Source organism: Halichondria panicea, chromosome 1 (genome assembly GCF_963675165.1).
Source record: "Halichondria panicea chromosome 1, odHalPani1.1, whole genome shotgun sequence".
Lineage (NCBI taxonomy): Eukaryota > Metazoa > Porifera > Demospongiae > Suberitida > Halichondriidae > Halichondria > Halichondria panicea.
The window spans coordinates 16453561-16475354 of record NC_087377.1 but is presented as its reverse complement, the minus strand read 5'-3'; the positions used below and the strand labels follow the sequence as shown (position 1 = coordinate 16475354).

The following is a 21794-nucleotide window of genomic DNA, read 5'->3' as shown; positions in this document are numbered from 1 at the left end:
AATTAATTATGGACCTCATCAAACAGAAGCAGATCGATCGATGACCACCAAATTAAAAGACCTATAAGCTAGTGGCTTATAACTATATAACTCCTAGAGAGGTCCTCTCATGCAGTGACGGGTGCATGTGTGCATGTGCTGAGAGCTATCAGCACACACATGCACAAGTGAGTCCAAAGCACATACATGTAGTGTTATCAACTACCATAATTATATAGCCAGTAATTTTTGGGGGACAAAATATTCGTGGTTTTCGTGGTTGAAGCTCTAACCACGAATATTTTTACCTACAAATGAAGCGACCTTGCCTACCTTTACCTGCAATGCAAGCTCTATGCAACCACAAAAATTACCCACGAAATGTCTCAATATTGCTGAACCACGAATATTTTGTCCCCCGAAAATTACCTGCTATACGGTATACCGTATAATATATATACCTGGTTATTTTCGAGGTATTCGATTATACGTTGCTACGTTGTTGCCAAGTGCAATATGCAGCATAATGCAATAACCACAAACTATAAGTCATAATTACAGTAAAGTGCACTATAACCACAACTGTTGTTTTCTATTAATCCCATATGCATACTATAATTATACTAATAAAAAATTATATATAGAGAACGTAACATGACATTGTGCTGCATGACCAAACTATGAATACACTATAAGTTAATAAATACGTTTGGTCTTATTAAAAGGTGACTGAGAGCACCTAATTACTTCTCATGCATGCATTCAGAATCGTTTGTGGAGCTTGTTCTGGAGCATTTTTGTGGCCTTTCTCATTTCGGGGTTCCTCAAAATAGCTATGGAGTCTATTACCGGTAACAGTGAGTATAATTGTTCCAATAAGAATAAGATTAATAGCAAAGCTTCGGGTGGTCGAACTCCCAACGGTGTAAAAATTAGGTTGATAAAAATGAATCCAAACAATGGTGGAATATATACTCCAAAAAGCGAGAGAAAGAGTGTGAAAAAAGTGATGTTTGCCTTTCGATCTCGTTTTCTTTGCTCGATGTTTTCTCGTGTGCCCGAGGACATGATTTGGTTGCGTATTCTCTTTGCTTTAATGAGCAGTATTATGTACATCACCATGGGGACTACGCTACCCATTATCAGTCCTAGTGCTATGAATAATGTTGTGTGTGTCTGACAAAACGCGTAATTTGGGCATGTCTCATCAACGGGACTGGCGCATATCCAAACAATTCTACTGACACCAAAGCAACCAAATATCATCTTTAGCCCTCCGTTGATTGCAGATATTGCTAGCGCTATCGAATACAGTATCAATATCACTTTCCTTCTGTGTCTCTTGTATCGAAAAGGCATGAAAACGGTGCAGAAACGATCGCAGACAAACACAAACATGAGCCAGTTACGAAGGTTGAAAGTAAATGAAAATACTCCACCAGTGATATTGCACATGTCTAATCCAATTGACCAATGTCCATCAATTGTAGAAATAACAGCTGTAGGGAAAATGATAAGTACGTATAAACAATCGATGATTGCCACTTGTAGAGTTAGGACAAATGTAGTCTGATGCAGATGCTTAAATCTGATGATGAGGAAGATGATCAGTCCTGTAAGACTTAGAGACAATGGAAACAGTGCAATGTAGTATACAAGGGCAAAGTAACGTAACCCTAGCTCAGCATTGTCACTCAATTCTTGTTGTCCAAACAGCCTATGCTCTTCACAAGATTGGTTTAGCTCACTGGAGAGGTTCATTATGACTATAGCTCGACCTATTCTTGTACTGCTATAGAAACAGGGCTAGTATATAGAACCCTCACTGAATTCAGGTTACTATACAACACCAGCCCTTTGGGCTTTTAAATCATGTAGAAACTTCCTAAACAGTGTTTTATACTATTTCTATAGTGTTACTTTAATATAATAATAATAAATAATAATAATATAAATATAATAATAATGAATAATATAATTATGAGATTGTACGGATGCTGTTTGGTGGTGTTTTCTCATGTGTTTGTCTGGGAAGCATAGTTATAAGTATGCTGTTTAGTGAAGTTTTGCTCATGTAACCATCCATGCATGCACGGTGTCTATTTAGTTAGCGAAGGTAAGACATACTAGCTGCATGCCGGTATACCGTATACGGCATGTGTTGTGTCTATTATATATACGTATAATTATAGTGTTGCTTTATATTAGATTTAACTTTCGATTGTTCATATAATTATTATAAAATGGTTACGGATGCTGTTTGGTGGTATTTTCTCATGTGTTTGTCTGGGAGGCATAATTATAAATATTTCCCACCTACTACACTTTTGCCATGTAGTCTAGTGGGATTTAACTGCCATAAATTGGCACCTCAGGGCTACAAGGGAAAATATGACTCATAAATTGGCACTTCAAGCATATGCAGTAAAAATAAATTAATGGTGTTTTCAGATGAATGAAAATGTCTTGCATGAGAAACAAAATGTCATAAATGAAAACATAGAGACAGAGGGTGTAGTCTGTAGACTAGTTCATCAAAAATTCTGCTGTGTGCTTGCAGAAGGAGCTGCTTTAGAGACACTCTGGGAGAGGGCTAGGCCCTCAGGCTGAGCCTTGCTCACTAGCACTAGTACTGCACGCACTGCACTAGGCCTGTTCACTTCTGTATTTAAATAAAAAGAAGCCAGTTTAGTAATAATATAGGAGTGGCTATTATAAGCTTACCTTTGCTTGCCTACTAGCCTGGCATAGCTGAAGAGAGCTGGTCTAGAGCTAGCTTAGCCGGCCTGGAATCGAGGCTAGAGCTAGCCTCGATCCCAGGCCGAGTTTTCGCTTTTATAACGGTTAGGCGAACAACTGGGCCTGGTGGTACTAGTTGTCTGCGCATGCGTCAAATTTTCATTGTATATTTGTGGTCGGCAAAAATATTTAATAAATCAATAATAGAAATTTGTACACAGAAAATGCACAGAGTGAGTACACAAAAGATGCACATAGGGAGCTGCTTCACAAAGGCCTGGGGAGTTGCCAGTTGTGCTGCAGCACAATTACAGTGACCCAGGGCAACTTCAAGATGATTGAATGCCTTCAAATTACGTTTCAAAAAGATTTAGCAGGCTGCTGGACTTCTCTGATTCTAGGCCCCAACTCATAACTCATTGCTTGAGAAAACGTAGATTCTCTTGATGTCTCTGAGCTACCCAGCAACGCTCGAATGAGCAGGTCATACTCCAGTCCTGTGTCTGTGAGTATAGGACAATATTAAAAGAAACCAAAGACGGTTAAACCCTTACCTCAAACTGTCCAGTCTCGTCCGTTAGTATAGCCAAGAGGAGCACTGTTGGGATAGCTGGATATTAGCCATTGCTCCTGTACAGAGAAGTAGACATTTTAAATACGTGTAGATCTATACATATTAAATTTCTCGGTTATAGTGTCATTGTCGACGAGCTGATGATGGCAGCACCAAGTTCTCTAGCTCAAACTCTTCACTTGATCCACCATATTAATGATGAAACTATAGTCTACCTACATTCTTGCCAAACATGAACAAGACTTGATAGCATAGCCGGCCATAGGGCCCAAACAAAAATATCTGACCTTAACAAGCTTGACAAAGCTTTATACCTCTTCCCTTGTTGTTCAGTCTTCAGAATAAGCTTCAGAGAAGAGAGAAGCTTCAGCTAAGAGCCATTCCAATCGATTCCAATAATGATAAAACGGGAACTGACTTCTAGTACACGATAGTACACGAATATAAATGTCACGAAAGTGAACAAGAATATCCATTTGTCAGAAAATCTGACAAACAACTGACGCATGCGCAGACAACTAGTACCAGGCCCAGTTGTTCGCCTAACCGTTATAAAAGCGAAAACTCGGCCTGGGATCGAGGCTAGGCTAGAGCTAGCTGTGTTGTTTCTTCTGGCTGGTTGCTGCGCAGTAAGTGGAGGGAGGGGCTGACTAATTGAACAGAGAGGGGGAGTGGCTCTGTACCGTTCGCTTTGAGGGAGGGGCTGGCTGCTCATATTCTCCAGGCTGCGCAAGGATTTGAGTGTGGACAGCAGCCCTGGTGTGAACGAGCTATCTTTTCCTAGTTGTCTTCTTGTTTGAATAGTTTTGCTATGTGGTAGTCATGCAGCTTGATGCATAGCAACCAGTCAGCCAATCAGATGGGACATAATTATTATATCAATTAATGCACAGTGCCTCGGGGTTTATGACAGTAAACCACACCTCCCCCTCGGGCTTTACGCCCTCGTAGTCGGGAGGTTTACTGTCATAAACCCCTCTACACTGTACATTAACTAATACGTATATGCTGTCATCTATCATGTATTTCTCCAGACCTGTATATACCCCGGACATACATACATGCATGCATGTCACTAGGGTATGTTGGATCCTGCAATATGCATTGTCATACGACACGTATAATACATAGAGGAGAGTTGGAGGAAGAGTAAAAATGATCGGAATGCAATTAAAAATCTTATTTCTACTTCTATATATTCCATAGAGAAAAGTCGGGGTGTGAATATGAGACTTGTATACATACAAACATAGAAATATAGAAAATTCACTTTACTTTCTGTCCGTGCAGGGGAGCAAGACCAACTGGGTGACCTGCTCACGCGGATGTTTGACGAGGTGGGCAAGACACCTGCACCATCAGAGCCAGCACTGCCCACAGATGAGCCACACTCTCTCCTGGTGGAACTATCAAATGCAGCGAACTTTCTTATGAACCAGTAGAGCAACTATTAGTCATTTTGTATTATTATTATTATTATTATTATTACTAGCAATTATGCTCAGAATAATTTTAGCGTATTAAAATAGGTGTCGAGTTCAATAGACCATAATTATGAACTCTTGATAATAGATAATGTCCATTTTTGGTAAAGATCATTACATTAAGTTTGCATAACGATGTTCTCATTGTTGGATGATGATTTATCTGCATGCATGCATGCATGGGCATATACCATTTCCAGTCAGCCAAGGTTAAATTTAAGGGTTTTTTACTCTTGCTAAGCCTAAACTGGACATGCAGAAGAAAATAATGTTTGTTATGGACCCCCCATCAAACAGAAAATGCAGATGACCACCAAATTAAAAGACCTATTAAGCTTATAACTATTAATTCAATATGATTTTTCAGCATTATATGCCGATGGCAAGCCTGTAGAGACAGGTTACCATAAATTAGCTATACTAACACATAATTCTAATACATAGTTATAGTTTAAACTGGGCACTATTAAGTTAGTATATAACTCCTAAAAAGGTCCTCTCATTACAGTGAATTAATATGCATTGTCATATGACACGTATAATACGTAGAGGAGAGTTCCAATAAATTATTAAATCAAACATTTGTACTGTATGAACTTCAACAAAGTTGTTGTTTATGTCCTTTGCAGGATTCGTGCATGGAAGCGTAATCTAATAGCGTTGATTGAAGTCCTGGAAATTGAGTAACGGAAGTTAATGGTATGTATAAGCTGCATGCTCAGTGCAAATTAGTGAATACAGAACTCCTGCAGTGAATGAGTGATTTCCAACCATTAAACAGCATGTGCTTCGTATTTACCACGTCAGTGCTTCAGTGTGTATTATAGTACATGTTAACTACTTCCGGTTGTTGTGTGCTTTTAATTGAAGTTTGGTTTCATAATCCTACATTTTGGGTGCATGTCTGAACGGTTCACTTGGTATAATTGTATCCCTCCAAATAATTATAGAATCTGCATGGCAACTTGGGAATTTTATTGCTCTAGTGACTTGTGCGTGCAGTATACTGACAAATAAACAACATACCAGCATTATGCAAACTGAAATTGAGATCGTCAACATAATCATAATTTTCCCACTCGCAACATGGAAGACAGCAAGAGCCTTCTTGCAGCCTGCCTTTTCTTCTTGCACTTGCTCGGATCTGGTGAGTGATGATTACATGTATGTATTAGTGACTATAATAGTAAAATAAGAGGCCTCTAATTGTACGAGGCAAATTAAGCCAACCCTTTTGCAAATGTTATGTTTCAGTAGACTCGCTATTCGGGCTCTCTCTAGAGTGGCCACCTCGATATAACGGCCATTTGGTTGGCACAGATTGCTAGCATAATGTTTACTGCACAAGACTCACCCTGAAATGCGACCACTCGCTATTCCGTATAATACCAGCCAGTACTGGCTGCCCCAAACTAATAAAATTTCATACGTTTATTACGGAGGGATAATTATGACGTTTCGGGTGTAAAATTGGATATTATCCTCGAGACAGAACCGCAAAATTAGTCATTAGATTCGAGGTAGGGTCGTTTTAGCTGCGACTATGCGGCCTATTCCAGCCAAGCTGGACTGTCCCAATTAAGGGTGGTCGGATTATAACTACCATTTTAAATACAAGATGAATATAATTATTATGCATACTAATACTGTGAGCAGGTGCATTAAATTATCTTTCTGAATGCAGGTGAGTGTCAGCAAATCTTTTCCCAGCACCCAGTGGATCAAGACGTTACAGCTGGAAACGATGCTACATTCTCGGTGACTTTAAGTGATACCTTCGGTAATGAACTGTTCTATTGGGTGTTCAATGGAACTGATATTCGGGCAGATGCTACTGAGTATTCAGGGCTGGGTACACGAGAGCTAGTTGTCTTGAATGTAAATAGTGATGACGAAGGAACGTATAGTGTGGTTGTAGGCCTTGGAGGAGGAGGAGAAGGTTTTTTATTCTCACAAGCTGCTACACTTACTATTTGTAAGTGCCACAAAATTTATTTTACATTGTGCACCTATTGCCGTATAGTACTATTTTCATTAGACTCTCATATAGCTCCACATCCTAGCTGCGTCTATATAATTATAGGCCTTATACGCTTATAGCGCATTGAATGTTCGCGCAAAACCTGATTTGAAGTGGCCGGGATACACTGTTAACTTACTTGATTTAGTCTCTGCAGTGCTTGTACCTGTGATTACTGCACGTCTCGGGGTTTGTGGTAATAAAGGTCATGCATGTAACATAGTGTTCTTGATCTGTGGACATCCTGATAATTACATATATACGTACGCTGTTTCCACAGTAACTATTCCATTGATAATAACGGAGCCAGAGAGCCAAGAAGCTTTGCCCGGAGCAATGGTGACCTTCAGCATTGTTGCTATGGGTGACAGACTTACCTATCAATGGATAAAGGACATGGCTAACATTATGAGCACAGATGTCAACTATTCTGGAGCGCAGAGCGCCACCCTGACCATTGTCGCGGCAAGGGAACCTGAGGATGAGGGAGTGTACGATTGTGTGGTTGTCAACGCTGTCGGGTTAGACACCTCGATGGAAGCCACTCTGGAAATCAGTCAGTTAATTTGTATTACAGATCAATTATGTAACTATAGAAGCTATAAATAAATATATATAATGCTAGTGCACTCAAGGCACTATATATAGCCATGTACACTGTTACTGTTTTTCCCTAGTAAACTGCCCCACACTTGATCCTGCCCCTAACAACGGTGATATAACCTACTCCATGAATCCTGCTCTACTTAATGGTGGCTACTCCATCGGAACAACTGCCACCTTCAGCTGTACAAGGGGTCAGCTGTTCAACGGAGACACCACTAGGACGTGTATGAACAATGGGGAGTGGAGTGGGATAGCACCTGTGTGCCTGGGTGAGCAGACACACACACACACACACACACACACACACACACACACACACACACACACACACACACACACACACACACACACACACACACACACACACACACACACACACACACACACACACACACACACACACACACACACACACACACACACACACACCACTATCTATTTATTTTGACTAATGCCTAGGGCTAATTCTAAGAACCAAAATTAGAGGTAATGATTGTTGTGTGTTTTAGTATTAGTATCTATAGATGGCTGTATAGATTAACCCTATATATAGAGCTACTGAAATGTTAAAGATGTGTAAGTGTGTAGCTCTAGCTTAGTTTTAGTCTGATCACTACTCTACAGCACAAGCCTCAGACACTCCGGCCCTGGTTGCTTTTGATGATGTTTGTCAAAGTCAGCAGGGAATTACCGACAACTTGTCTTGCCCACGTAATGATGGTGTGTTACAGTGCTACTCAAGATCACAGCTTTGCGATGGAATAGAAGACTGTGTAGGTGGCTCTGATGAGGGAACTAGTTTGAACGCATTGGACTGTAAGTGATTTCAGTCAGCTAATCATTAAACTCTTGTATACAATGATGCCTTTGCATGCAGGTGATGGATCATTCACTGGAAGAGTTAATGGAACAATCCCTGCCTTTGTGTGTGGAGCTGGAGTTGTTGTGGAGCTGGACCAGCTATGTGATGGTGTTGATGATTGTGGTGGTGGTGGTGATGATGAAGAAACTGCCCTTTGCGAGAGTGAGTTTTGTTATAATTATCTCATGTGTATAATTATGTACATTGCATGTTTGTGGATACATTTTAATTGCAGACAAGTGCTTGTTTCCATATTATGGGGGTTGTCCCTATTCAAGAGAATGTGTCTTTACTGACCTGGACTTGATTTGTGGTTTATGTCGCCCTGGCTGGGCTACAAATCCTGCTAGCATCCTTGGAGAATGCCTAAGTGAGTTTATTGCGTTACTGCAGCTCTCATATTCATAAAAGTGATCTTGCAGATGCTCACTTTCGATTCTCACTGACCTCTTTCTCTGTGGATGAGGATGCTGGTCTTCTCAGTGGATCTATCACTCTAGACACATCTGGTCAAATTGACCAGGAGATTCTAGTGGTCGTTCAGACTGTTGCTGGAACTGCTACTGGTAAGTACATGCATGCACTAGACTACTATTTTTATATACCTGCATGGCTGTATTATTTACTGATTGCAAGCTTTATGTCATCAATACTGCAGTACCACTACCATGCACTGTTCAATGCATTAGCCATTTCAATCTATACTCTGTGTAACAATAGTTGTGTATGCATAGCAAATATATATGATGACCTGCATGTCATGCATAATTCATGCATAATTATTATTATATGCTTGTAGTTGTGTATTCTTTGTCAACTTAAACGTGTCTCTTTCTCTCACAGCTGGCAATGACTACACACTCTCTGTGTTCACCCTAATCTTCCCAACATTTTCTGGAGAAGGCACTACAATCAATTTCGATATCCCCATTATTGATGACCTCTTTTGTGAATCCACTGAGACATTTGTTCTGTTTGCTTCCATAGTAGACAACCTCGGAAACTTCACCACTGGTGGTGATACAGCTACTGGTGTCATCATTGATAATGATAGTGAGAACATAAAATAGTAGCAGTAAAAATTAATGTATATAGGTACAGGTGTATATATATACTAAATATAGAGCGTTGCTTCTGAATCACCTGATGAGAATGTATTTCCACCCACTGCAGTACTTTTCCTCACTATGGACGCTCAGCCAGCAGACGCTAGTGTTGCTCCCAACGACACCGGTAACTTCACAGTGGTTGCGTCTGGTGAAGGACTGATATATCAGTGGTTTATGGTTGTTGATAATGGAACAGACATTGCCCTTACCAACGGTGGTACTGTGTTCGGCGCTACATCTGTTTCGTTGGTCATCACAGAAGTCATGGAAAGTCACGAGGGAGAGATGTATTATGTGATTGTCACTAACTGTGCTGGATTTGTAAAATCTAACATTGTTACCATTACAGTCGGTAAGTTCATGCTCAAGAATTAGTACTGGATAACTAACCATGCACACCTAACACCATGCACACACCACACACACCACACACCACCCACCCACCCACCCACACACACACACACACACACACACACACACACACATGCACAGTTGACGTTCCGGTTATTAGTGTGCAACCCTTGAGTTTGAGTACCCAGGCTCCTGATACGAGCGTCACCTTCACTGTGGTTGCTACGGGCGTCGGCCTCACATACCAATGGCTATTAGATGGAATGGCAATAACCTATACCGATGGAGGTGGTTTGAAATACTCTGGAACCACTTCGGCCACTCTGACTGTGAACAACCTGGTACATCCTAATGACGAGGGATCTTATATTGTGATAGTGGAAAATGCAGCTGGTTCTGTCAATTCAGATCCTGCCACACTAGATATTGGTAGGCTACAAACACTAATTTGAGTTGTTGATGCCCCATTTAACTCTTGAGATTTGCAGTTCTCAGAATAGTTTAATAGGCTCACGGCTAATTAGAACGATTTAGACTCACATTCTTTCTACATAATTATTATAGGCAATTCTGATGTATTTTGTGCAATATTCTGTAACCATAACTGTGTAGGTAACTGCACGGCTATCGCTGGATTGGGTAGTCGTTTGTGTACCAATACGGAGACACTCAGTGTTGGCTGCATCCCTCCGGCTCAAGTATGCGACTTCATCACTGCCGACTGTCCCGATGTGTCCGATGAACTCAACTGTCCATGTGAGTGGTTGTTGTATACAGTCATTACAGTAACATGCATGTGCATGTGTGCAAGCTTTAGCAAATGTCCTGTTCAGTACTGATCATGAACTCAACTGTCCGTGTGAGTACATATTGAATGGTTGTTGTATATACAGTCATTACCTGTGCATGTGTGCAAGCTTTAGCTGTTTAGTACTGAATGGTTGTTGTACATGCATGCAGTCACCTGGTAGGCATTATCAACTGCCCTGGTATATTATAGCTACACATGCATGGTGTAATTATACAAAAGTGTACTAGTTACTAACTCATTACAGCGGTACGTATATGATTGCCGGCCTGTTAAGTTATATGTTGCACACGTGAACTCAACACACACACACACACACACACACACACACACACACACACACACACACACACACACACACACACACACACACACACACACACACACACACACACACACACACACACACACACACACACACTGACACAAACACACACACACACACTGACACAGCTCCACTTGAGAAAGTTGTCCTCGAAATAGTAAGTGTTCAGTTCACATAACTATAAGCATTCACATACATACTTGTATTTGTGTTGTATTTCATGCAAGCACAAATTAATTTGTTTGTAGATATCAGAGGAGACTTACACCAATGTCAGTGAGGTCATTTCGTCCTTTACTACCCTCTCCGAGAACAGGACGTTCCTTCAGACCATGCAGTTTCTCAATGATGTGTCCACTGTGTTTAAAAGCATCGCTAACTTCACCGACACCACAATTGTACCCATCAATGAAACGGTACAAGCATAAAACATGTTAGCCTACTTACGGCTATTAATTTTCTTGAAATCGATCAGTTTTAATTATTACTTTATTCTCCAGGTGGTAGAAAATTTGGGTCAGACTTTGAACTCCCTCATACAATGGCAGCCCTCCAGTCTTGAGGTCAACACCACCTCCAGGTAGAAAAATGCATTCTCTTATAACATTGAGTTGAATCAATTGTAGCAAGAGATTTGCTAAGTAAGTTTGTCCAGAGAGCCTATAATTACAGCTATAACTATTGAACGATAATTATATTGTACGTATTTTCCACTTACAGAATTGTTGAATCATTTGAGGAGGTGGCAATACAATTTGCACAACAGTCCAACCTCACTGTGGAATTCGACGATGCCACATTCGTCTTTGAACAGGTGAGTCTGCTTTATTGGAGGGGGAGGGGAGCATTGTACCAGTAGAGCTATAGGAATGCAGAGCTGACTGGTATAAGAATTGACCCAGTGTTATATAGTTATATTCTTTTTAGGGCGCCACTGAATCATATTTAAGAGAAGGAAGAACGGAATACTTCACTGTTAGAGGTACGTATACACGTATGTTAGTTGTCTATCTCATATTACACACACCAACCCTCATGTACAGCTGGAGTCCCTGCCTCCATCGCACTCCCACCCGAACTCTTCAACCAGGTACCAGCTGACAGACCCGTCATCGGTGTGTACTTTGCCCTCTATATAAATGCGGCTCTTTTTCCGACAAATTTGTCAGCCGTAGTGAGGGACAACGTGACAAGATCCGTGAGTACTCCTATTGTGGCCGCTACCGTGGGACCTGGTATTGACTTTGGTGGCGATATTCCCCTCAATCCCCCCGTGGTCATCACACTAGGCCTGCTACCTCTACCTGAGAACACAAGTGTAAGGACTAAGTACATGCACCGCTAAAAGATTTGTGTGATTGAATTGATTCCTTCCAATTTTTGTTGATCGCATGCAGTTGCCAATGTTAATTCAATTCAATTTGTGTGTAGGAAATGTGTTATACTCTCAATAATTATGCAAATTCTGGTAATTCGTATCCGTTTTGCCGCTGTGCGATGAAGCTCATCATAACAAAAAGCTCAGTAGAGCATTCACCCCGTGCGTTGAGCTTCATCGCACAGCGGCACCGTAGCATAATAATCAAATTTGAAGTTCTGATTAATTATTACGCTACGGTGGCTAGCTAGCAAGCTACATGAGGCTGGGCCCAACTGAACAGAATATCCTTGGGTACTATATTAACACTAATGATCTACTTACACTGTCCCTTCAGACTAACCCCAGCACTGCTCGCTGTGTGTCTTGGGACTTTGTCAGTGACAGTTGGATCACCGACGGCTGTACCACTGAGGTGGTGAATGAGACCACTTTCCGTTGCAACTGTACCCATCTCACCAACTTTGCTGTGCTCGTTGTAAGTTCATTTCTCACTACACCATTCTCTTTAAAACCTTGTGCAGTAATGGGGCCGGTGTTATTTCATTCTCCTGTTGTTTTTGCCTTCAGGATATTTGCCAAAGAGCTCAGGACTGTGTGAATGATCCGACGGCGGATCAGGTGCTCTCCTTCATAAGCTACATTGGCATAGCGCTGTCTTGCACAGGACTGGTGGTCACAATCATCACTATGATAATTTTTAAGTAGGTATAATTGTGAGGCTAGTGTACCATAGCATTTCCCTAAGTTTAGCTGTGTTAATATAATTATTTGCTGTGTTTTATCTCTGTTTTGCAGAAAACTGAGGGAGAGGGACAACTCCAAGTACCACATCCAGCTGTCCATAGCCATCCTGTGCATGCTCATTGTGTTTGCTGTGGGTATTGAACGTATCGAGGTGTACGGAGGCTGTGTGTTTGTGTCCATCCTCATCCACTACTTCTCTCTGGTGTCCGTCATGTGGATGGGGGCAGAGGCCTTGCTCATGTTCCAAAAACTAGTTATAGTTTTCATGACTATCACGACCAAATTTATCGTTATTTTATCTCTAGTTTGTTGGTGTAAGTTTACATGTATATAATATTATGTAGTTAGTCTAATAGTATGCATTTAGTGTCTTGTCGTACAACCAATGTAATTCTCAGAGTAGCAATTTTACTTGTTACTTCTAAAATTAAGTGTGATGAAAATAATGTGTATTGTTATACCACTATTAAATGTCCATTATTCCATTGCTTTCTGTAAATAGAGCCCCTAAAGCTATGATTATAATTATACTGATTGCTGTGTGCGGGCAAAAACAGTTAACCCTCCTCTCCCCCTCCCCCTCCTCCAGTGTTACCTTTGATTCCTGTCCTCATCCCGATGATCGTTGATCTGGCTGACGGGACAACTCCCGAGACAGACCTCATCATCACTAGGAATGTGGACCCCATCACCGGAAATGTCACTGGAGGAATGTGAGTTTGAGAAAATATTTTCGTGTGCAAGTATTGATATACTGTTCGTTCGTGTGGCTAAAATGATGTCATGATTGTGTTTTTTTATGCAGCTGTTTCCTCAAGCATCCTGGAGTGTTCTTTGGTGCTTTCCTGGCTCCTATATTTGCCGTTCTCCTCTTCAACATGGTCATCTTCATCTGGGTCATTGTCGTCCTCCTGAAACACACCCGCGAAAACATGAAGAGATCAAATCAAAAAATGAGTATCAAAACTTCCCTCCGACTACTTGTGAGCATCTCTGGTGTCATGTTCCTGTTTGGCCTCACCTGGCTCTTTGCTGCACTCACAATCAATATTAATGGTAGCAACGCTGTTCGAACTATCTTCCAAGTTTTGTTCACTGTCTTTGCATCGTTTCAAGGATTCTATATATTTCTGTTCTTTGTTATCTTCAATGGAGAAGCTCGGGAATTATGGAGAGATCTGTGTTGTGGCCGCTACAAGTCCTCACTCCTCCACCCCTCACAGTATAAGAACACAAACTCCACAGGAACAGGCACTCGTACACCCAAGGCAAACACGGGCACTACCGGTATGTCCTCCTCCACAGTTAACACACCCTCACATACAAACTCCACAGGAACAGGCACTCGTACACCCAAGGCAAACACGGGCACTACCGGTATGTCCTCCTCCACAGGTAACACACCCTCACATACAAACTCCACAGAAACAGGCACTCGTACATCCGAGGCAAACACGGGCCCTATCGCTACATCTTCCTCTGTAGGCAACACATATATATACAGTAATTATAACACGGTAAATCTCGATTCTGAAGCTAGCCCACTCCCGGAGAAAAGGAGCAAAAGTGATGATGATATTGTCGAGAGTCAAGTGGACGGAGATGAGGATGAAGAGATAGCACCTCCAAATTGGTCAGATGCTAAGCTTATTTCCAAGGCCAGGGTCAAGCCCTACTCTACAAAGAGGGTCTCCAACCATCATATCGAAGAGATAGACTCTGAAAATGAGAACAGTGGCGACCAAGAAGTACCTGAAACTTAGCGAACTTAATCACTAGTGTTAATCATAGTGTAGCTGGACATACAATTGCATGGTAACCATCCATGCATGCAGAATTGAGATGATGGTGTGTTTGTGTGTGTGCAAATTATATTTTTTGGTGACAATGAAAGAGATCGCCGAAACCACACAAATAATTACAATTTAATAGAAAATTGTTGGCATTGCAGCTAGGCGTTGCTTTGTGGTAAACCATCTGATTTTCGTTTCAATGTTTAGGTAACTAATCATGCCTATTCATGCACAACCTGATGCAATAGCAATTCTATGCAGCCACACAATATCTGAATCTATACATTTACATGCATGCAACTTGGGAATTTATCTTTTACTGCATCCGGTGGCCCACTATAGTGTTTGTGCTTGTCCATATAGTGAATGACCAAACAACTCCACATCAGTTAACAGCCCTATTGCAATGAAGCTCTTGTTTGTACTTGCAGCAGTGTTCCTCTCCTGCACAACTCCACATGCAAGTATCGTACGCTATAGAATGTAAGTCTCATTATAATACCGTATAATTATATAGTGGGTAATTTTTGTGGGGTAAAATAATTATTCGTTATTTTCGATTGTGGGCAAGCTGATCTACACGAAAATTTAGGCAACACATATAATTATATACAACATTGTAAATCTCGATTCTGAAGCTAGCCCACTCCCGGAGAAAAGGAGCAAAAGTGATGATAAACAAACAGATACTCTACTAACGCCTACGAGTCAAGTAACTAGCTGAAGAAGGTGTGTTTAACTTTAGTCACCCCGATATCGTTGTCGAGAGTCAAGTGGACAGAGATGAGGATGAAGAGATAACACCTCCAAATTGGTCAGATGCTAAGCTTATTTCCAAGGCCAGGGTCAAGCACTACTCTACAAAGAGGGTTTCCAAGCATCACCTTAAAGAGTATGAGATAGACTTTGAAAATGAAGACAGTGATGACCAAGAAGCTTACTGAGCAAACATAATCACTAGTCATTCAGCAATTATTATAGTGTTTATGGGCATGCATTTATTATTATATTCCCAAACACACATTCATTTTGCAATGTGAAAGACAATGTGAGTTAGTGTGGGGGGTGGGTGGGGTTTTCCAATATACGTTGTACAATAGACCAGAGGAGGTATACGACACGCGTGCCTTGATTTAGCAATTAGCCTCTGCAATAACGTTGAGTGTGGGCGAATTATGTCGATTATCCGCCCACGCTCAACGTTATTGCAGAGGCTAATTGCTAAATCTTGGCACGCGTGTCGTACCTCCTCTGACAATAGACTAGTGGATACTTGTGTGTCAAATTATTAAAGTATGCACTTTATCGTCTAACTTTTCCTTTGGTACCTCCCTCTGTGTATAATGATCAGAATGCAATTAAAAATCTTATTTCTTCCATAAAAGTCGGGCCGGGAATATGAGGCTCGTACAAAAATATAGTCATACAAAAATTGTTTTCTGTCCGTGCAGGAGAGCAAGACCAACTGGGTGACCTGCTCACGCGGATGTTTGACGAGGCGGGCAAGACACCTGCACCATTAGAGCCAGCACTGCCCACAGATGAGCCACACTCTCTCCTGGTGGAACTATCAAATGCAGTGAACTTTATTATGAACCAGTAGAGCAACTCTATTATAGTCATTAAATGATTTTGTATTATTATTATTATACTAGCATGCACTTATGAACCGCAATTATGCTCAGAATAATTTTAGCATAAAAATAGGTGTTGTCTCCAAGGGCAAAATGTCCATTTTTGGTAAAGATCATTACATTAAGTTTTGCATAACGACGTTTTCATGGCTGGATGATAATTTATCTGCATGCATGCATGGGCCTATACCATTTCCAGTCAGGTATTTTCCAAGATTAAATTCAAGGGTTTTTTACTCTGCTAAGCCTAAACTGGACATGCAGAAGTTAATTCTGCATCTTCTGTTTGATGGACCCCCATCAAACAGAAGATGCAGATGACCACCAAATTAAAAGACCTGTAAGCTAGCTTATAACTATATAACTCCTAAAGAGGTCCTCTCATTACAGTGAATATGCATTGTCATACGACACGTATAATACGTAGAGAAGAGTTCCAATATTAAAAAATAAGTCAAACTTTGTACCGCATAAATAATATAGAATTTCAACAAAGTTGAGAGTTCCAATTATTATTAATAAAATTAAACAGAAGTCAAACATTTGTACTGTGTGAACTTCAACAAAGTTGTTTTGTTTGCAGGAATAACGGAAGTTAATGGTATGTACAGTATAATTATTAGTGAATACAGAACTCCTGCAGTTTATCTTGGTTTCCAACCATTTAAACAGCATGTGCTTTGTATTTACCATATCAGTGCTTTCAGTGTGTATAGAGAGCATAATTCTATAGTTCCAGTTGTTGTGTGCTTTTAATTGAAGTTTGGTTTCGTAATCCTACATTTTGGGTGTCTGAATGGTTCGCTTGGTGTAATTGTATCCCTCCAAATAATTATAGAATCTGCATAGCAACTTGGGAATTTTATTGCTCTCGTGACTTGTGCGTGCAGTATATTGACAAATAAACAACATACATACTTACCTGTCCAGCATTATTATTATTGCAAACTGAAATTGAGATCGTCAACATTTTCCCACTCGCAACATGGAAGACAGCAAGAGCCTTCTTGCAGCCTGTCTTTTCTTCTTGCACCTGCTCGGATCTGGTGAGTGATGATTACATGTATGTATTAGTGACTATAGTAAAATAAGAGGCCTCTAATTGTACGAGGCAAATTAAGCCAACCCTTTTGCAAATGTTATGTTTCAGTAGACTCGCTATTCGGGCTCTCTCTAGAGTGGCCACCTCGATATAACGGCCATTTGGTTTGGCACAGATTGCTAAGCTAGCATAATTTTTACTGCACCAGACCCCCCCCTGAAATGTGACCACTCGCTATTCCATATAATACCAGCCAGTACTGGCTGCCCCAAACTAATGTAATTTCATACGTTTATTATGGAGGGATAATTATGACGTTTCGGGTGTAAAATTGGACATTATCCTCGAGACAGAACCGCAAAATTAGTCAATAGATTCAAGGTAGGGTCATTTTAGCCGCGGCTATGCGGCCTATTCCAGCCAAGCTGTACTGTCTTAAGGGTGGTCGGATTAACTACCATTTTAATCACAAGATGAATATAATTATTATCTAATACTGTGAGCAGGTGCATTAAATTATCTTTCTGCATGCAGGTGAATGTCAGCAAAACATTTCCCAGCATCCAATGGACCAAAATAACATTGAAGCTGGAAATGATGTTACATTCTCAGTGACTTTAAGTGAGACATTTGGCAATGAGATGTTCTATTGGGTGTTCAATGGAACTGATATTCGGCCAGATGCTACTGGATATTCAGGGATGGGTACACGAGAGCTAGTTGTCTTGAGTGCAAACAGTGACGATGTAGGAACGTATAGTGTCGTAGTAGTCCTTGGAGATGGAGTAGGAGGTTTTATATTCTCAAACGCTGCTACACTATCTCTTTGTAAGTGCCACAAAATTTATTTTACATTGTGCACCTATTGCCGTATATTCATTAGACTCCCTTAGCTCCACACCTTGCATCTATATATATAGGCCTTATACGCTTATAGTGCATTGAATGTTCGCGCAAAACCTGATTTGAAGTGGCCGGGATACACTGTGTTAACTTACTTGATTTGGTCTCTGCAGTGCTTGTACCTGTGATTACTGCACAGCCATTGGATCAGCTGGATATCCCAGCTGGTACGAATGCAGTGTTCAGTGTGACAGCAACTGATGCCGTGGATTATCAATGGCAAACATTTGGTGTTCCACCAGTTGACATTTCAACCTCAGATCCTGGCTACATAGGAGCGGATACTGCATCTCTTACTGTGTTAGCTGTGGACTTGGATGATACTGCAATGTATGAATGTGTAGTCAGCAACAAAGTTGGAACTACTATTTCAGATCCAGCTCAGCTTACAGTCTGTGAGTATATAAAGCTACCCCATCCCAATTAGTGCAAGTATTCACTGTAATAAAATATGTAATGCCTGCATGTATAGTCACTGTATTTAATAACTGTATCATAGATTGGATCAATGACCACTATACTACCTGAAAAGTTTATTTCTGTATTGTATGTACGTTATTATAATTATATATAGTCTATAGCTATAATAGGCTCAAATTAATAGAGCATTGTTAGTAGCAAATCAGGTTAGTATACGTAAAAAAAAATATCCGCTGCACATACCTCCCACCCACTGTAGTACTCCCTCCCACTATTGGTGATGATGATCAGCCAATAGACGCTTATGCTGCTCCTGGCAACACCGCTATCTTCACAGTGGTCGCGTCTGGTGAAGGATTGACGTTTCAGTGGTTTATGGTCGTTGCTGATGATCCAAACATTGCCCTTACTAATGGTGGTAATGTGTTTGGTGCTACATCTACTTTTTTGGTCATAACAGAAGTCATGGAAAGTCACGAGGGAGAGATGTATTATGTGGTTGTCACTAACGGTGCTGGATCTGTCACTTCAGATACTGTTACCATTACAGTCGGTAAGTTCATGAACACAGAGTGAAGATGAACAAGTGGACATAACCACACACACACGCACACACACACACACACACACACACACACACACACACACACACACACACACACACACACACACACACACACACACACACACACACACACACACACACACACACACACACACACACACACACACCACACACACAGTCGACCCTCCGGTTATTAGTGTGCAGCCGTTGAGTTTGAGTACCCAGGCTCCTGGTACGAGTGTCACCTTCACTGTGGTTGCTACGGGCACCGGCCTCACATACCAATGGCTATTTGATGGAACAACAATAACTGATACTGATGGAGATGGTTCTAAATACTCTGGAACCACTTCGGCCACTTTGACAGTGAACCACCTGGTACATCCTGATGACGAGGGATCTTATATTGCGATAGTGGAAAATGCAGCTGGCTCTGTCAATTCAGATCCAGCCACACTAAATATTGGTGAGTACAAACAGACTGTTTAGTTGTCCTAAAAAGCTGTTTTGGAACTGAGGAGATCCATATACATTTCTATTGTGTCAATGGTATATAGTCTGCAGCCTACATTATACGCAACTCTTATTGCAATCAAGATAAGAAAGTTGTTATCAGTAACTTGAAGAATTGTGTAAGTTCTTGTCCCGATTGTCTTTAATTACACCTTCTTATGCAGTTGAATTTATCAGTATCATCTCTCAACCTGAAAGTGTAACGATGACTGTCGGTGAATCGGCATCCTTCACTGTCGTGGCAACAGGGGACGCTCTTACCTACCAGTGGAGACGGGGTGAAACTAATCTAGACTCTGCTAACACTGCCAAGTATACAGGAGTTACCGAGGCAACGCTGGTGGTGATGAACGCAGTTGATGTCGATGATGAGGGTGCCTACTCAGTGGTGATCAGCAATGCAGCTGGAGATGTTGCGTCAGATAACACTGCTATCTTGACAATCCGTAAATTAAGATAGTTTGCAGAATAAATATGCACACACATAATAACAATCATAGATCTACTTGATAGGTCGAACCAAATTATAAGGCATGCATTTCTTTCTCCTAAGGAAACCTTTTCATAGCTATATACATTCGATCGCGATTATTAAATTAGTCACTAGCGTCCTGATTTCAATAACTGCATTTAGTCATAAAAGCCAGGCAGTGGACATTCCTATAAGGTTTGTGGTTATAAATGTAACATAGTGTGTGGACATCCTGATAATTACATATATACGTACGCTGTTTCCACAGTAACTATTCCATTGATAATAACGGAGCCAGAGAGCCAAGAAGCTTTACCCGGAGCAATGGTGACCTTCAGCATTGTTGCTATGGGTGACAGACTTACCTATCATTGGATAAAGGACATGGCTAACATTATGAGTACAGATGTCAACTATTCTGGAGCGCAGAGCGCCACCCTAACCATTGTCGCGGCAAGGGAACCCGAGGATGAGGGGGCGTACGTATGTGTGGTTGTCAACGCTGTCGGGCTAGACACCTCCATGGAAGCCACTCTGGAAATCAGTCAGTCAATTTGTATTACAGATCAATTATGTAATTATATTGCTAGGGTACTCATTGTTACGGTTTTTCCCTAGTAAACTGCCCAACACTGGATTCTGCCCCTAACAACGGTGATATAACCTACTCTATGAATCCTACTCTACTTAATGGTGGCTACTCCATCGGAACAACTGCCACCTACAGCTGTACAAGGGGTCAGCTGTTCAATGGAGACACCACTAGGACGTGTATGAACAATGGGGAGTGGAGCGGAACAGCACCTGTGTGCTTGGGTGAGCACACACACACACACACACACACACACACACACACACACACACACACATTTATGCATTATTCGATCGAAGCTAAGCCGAAACTCACCAGAACTTGCATGTAGTGTGAGAAAGAGACTATTAAAACACGCTTGGCAGAAAATATTTCCAAACGGGAAGAGGTCAATTTAGCTTGTCTGAGGTTTCCCATTCTCAGATAGCAAATAGCTATTTATAATGTCTATATGTGCAGATTACTGCGAGCCACTAGCTGTGGTCAACGGAGGAGTGAACTATGACCTCTCAGCAAACTCGATGACTAACTATCCCTCGGGAGCGATTGCTACACACTTGTGCTCCGCCAATTTCGGTTTGGTAGGAGGAAGCACCAGGACTTGTATGGACAGTACCGATGCTACTGGTGCTGGTAGCTGGAGTGGAGTTCCCATAACTTGTCCGGGTAAGTCACTTTCCGCACACGTATATATATAGATCTAGTACAGATTGTGAGAATTTCCTGTATTAAAGTCGAGATACTGAGTTTTCAATGTTGATTGTATACGTAGAGTAATAATATATAATTTTATCCTGTGTATGAGCATCTGTAATTAGTATCTATAGATGGCTGTATAGATTAACCCTATATATAGAGCTACTGAAATGTTAAAGATG

General features: G+C 41.1%; 3 protein-coding genes and 1 long non-coding RNA gene across 4 annotated transcripts; 2 read left to right on the top strand and 2 right to left on the bottom strand.

Moving 5' to 3' along the window:
- Positions 1-287: 287 nt before the first annotated feature.
- Positions 288-1817, bottom strand: LOC135337622 (alpha-1A adrenergic receptor-like). The gene has a single exon (XM_064533628.1). The coding sequence runs from the start codon at positions 1738-1740 to the stop codon at positions 742-744; it is 999 nt and encodes a 332-aa protein (XP_064389698.1). The 5' UTR covers positions 1741-1817; the 3' UTR covers positions 288-741.
- A 1070-nt stretch (positions 1818-2887) lies between these two features.
- On the bottom strand, positions 2888-4263 carry LOC135352227 (uncharacterized). The gene is made up of 2 exons (XR_010399685.1): positions 3273-4263; positions 2888-3221 (listed from the first exon to the last, which is right to left on the bottom strand). It is a non-coding gene; the product is annotated as an uncharacterized LOC135352227 (long non-coding RNA).
- A 1524-nt stretch (positions 4264-5787) lies between these two features.
- On the top strand, positions 5788-14955 carry LOC135336216 (uncharacterized). The gene is made up of 23 exons (XM_064531997.1): positions 5788-5923; positions 6461-6751; positions 7077-7352; positions 7474-7671; positions 8027-8218; positions 8280-8426; positions 8500-8634; positions 8687-8830; positions 9108-9317; positions 9438-9725; positions 9866-10153; positions 10337-10480; positions 10986-11014; positions 11106-11273; positions 11358-11437; positions 11578-11671; positions 11785-11839; positions 11901-12175; positions 12573-12713; positions 12806-12939; positions 13034-13296; positions 13572-13695; positions 13788-14955. The coding sequence occupies exons 1-23, from the start codon at positions 5863-5865 to the stop codon at positions 14743-14745; spliced, it is 4695 nt and encodes a 1564-aa protein (XP_064388067.1). The 5' UTR covers positions 5788-5862; the 3' UTR covers positions 14746-14955.
- Positions 14956-17294: 2339 nt separating this feature from the next.
- Positions 17295-21760, top strand: LOC135336111 (hemicentin-1-like). The gene is made up of 10 exons (XM_064531888.1): positions 17295-17455; positions 17986-18279; positions 18468-18749; positions 19034-19327; positions 19518-19805; positions 20017-20298; positions 20593-20868; positions 20943-21140; positions 21376-21582; positions 21756-21760. Exons 1-10 carry the CDS (start codon positions 17395-17397, stop codon positions 21758-21760), a joined length of 2187 nt encoding a protein of 728 aa, XP_064387958.1. The 5' UTR covers positions 17295-17394.
- Positions 21761-21794: the final 34 nt, after the last annotated feature.

What these genes read in the sequence shown, in the direction of transcription:
- LOC135336111 (XM_064531888.1), top strand. Translation starts at nt 17,395, where the DNA reads ATGGAAGACAGCAAGAGCCTTCTTGCAGCCTGTCTTTTCTTCTTGCAC. An exon ending in CTTGCACCTGCTCGGATCTG is followed by an intron (nt 17,456 to 17,985) that starts GTGAGTGATGAT and finishes TTCTGCATGCAG; the next exon opens with GTGAATGTCAGCAAAACATT. An exon ending in TCCAGCCACACTAAATATTG is followed by an intron (nt 19,806 to 20,016) that starts GTGAGTACAAAC and finishes CTTCTTATGCAG; the next exon opens with TTGAATTTATCAGTATCATC.
- LOC135336216 (XM_064531997.1), top strand. Translation starts at nt 5,863, where the DNA reads ATGGAAGACAGCAAGAGCCTTCTTGCAGCCTGCCTTTTCTTCTTGCAC. An exon ending in AGAAACTGCCCTTTGCGAGA is followed by an intron (nt 8,427 to 8,499) that starts GTGAGTTTTGTT and finishes TTTTAATTGCAG; the next exon opens with ACAAGTGCTTGTTTCCATAT. An exon ending in CATTGTTACCATTACAGTCG is followed by an intron (nt 9,726 to 9,865) that starts GTAAGTTCATGC and finishes ACACATGCACAG; the next exon opens with TTGACGTTCCGGTTATTAGT.
- LOC135337622 (XM_064533628.1), bottom strand. Translation starts at nt 1,740, where the DNA reads ATGAACCTCTCCAGTGAGCTAAACCAATCTTGTGAAGAGCATAGGCTG.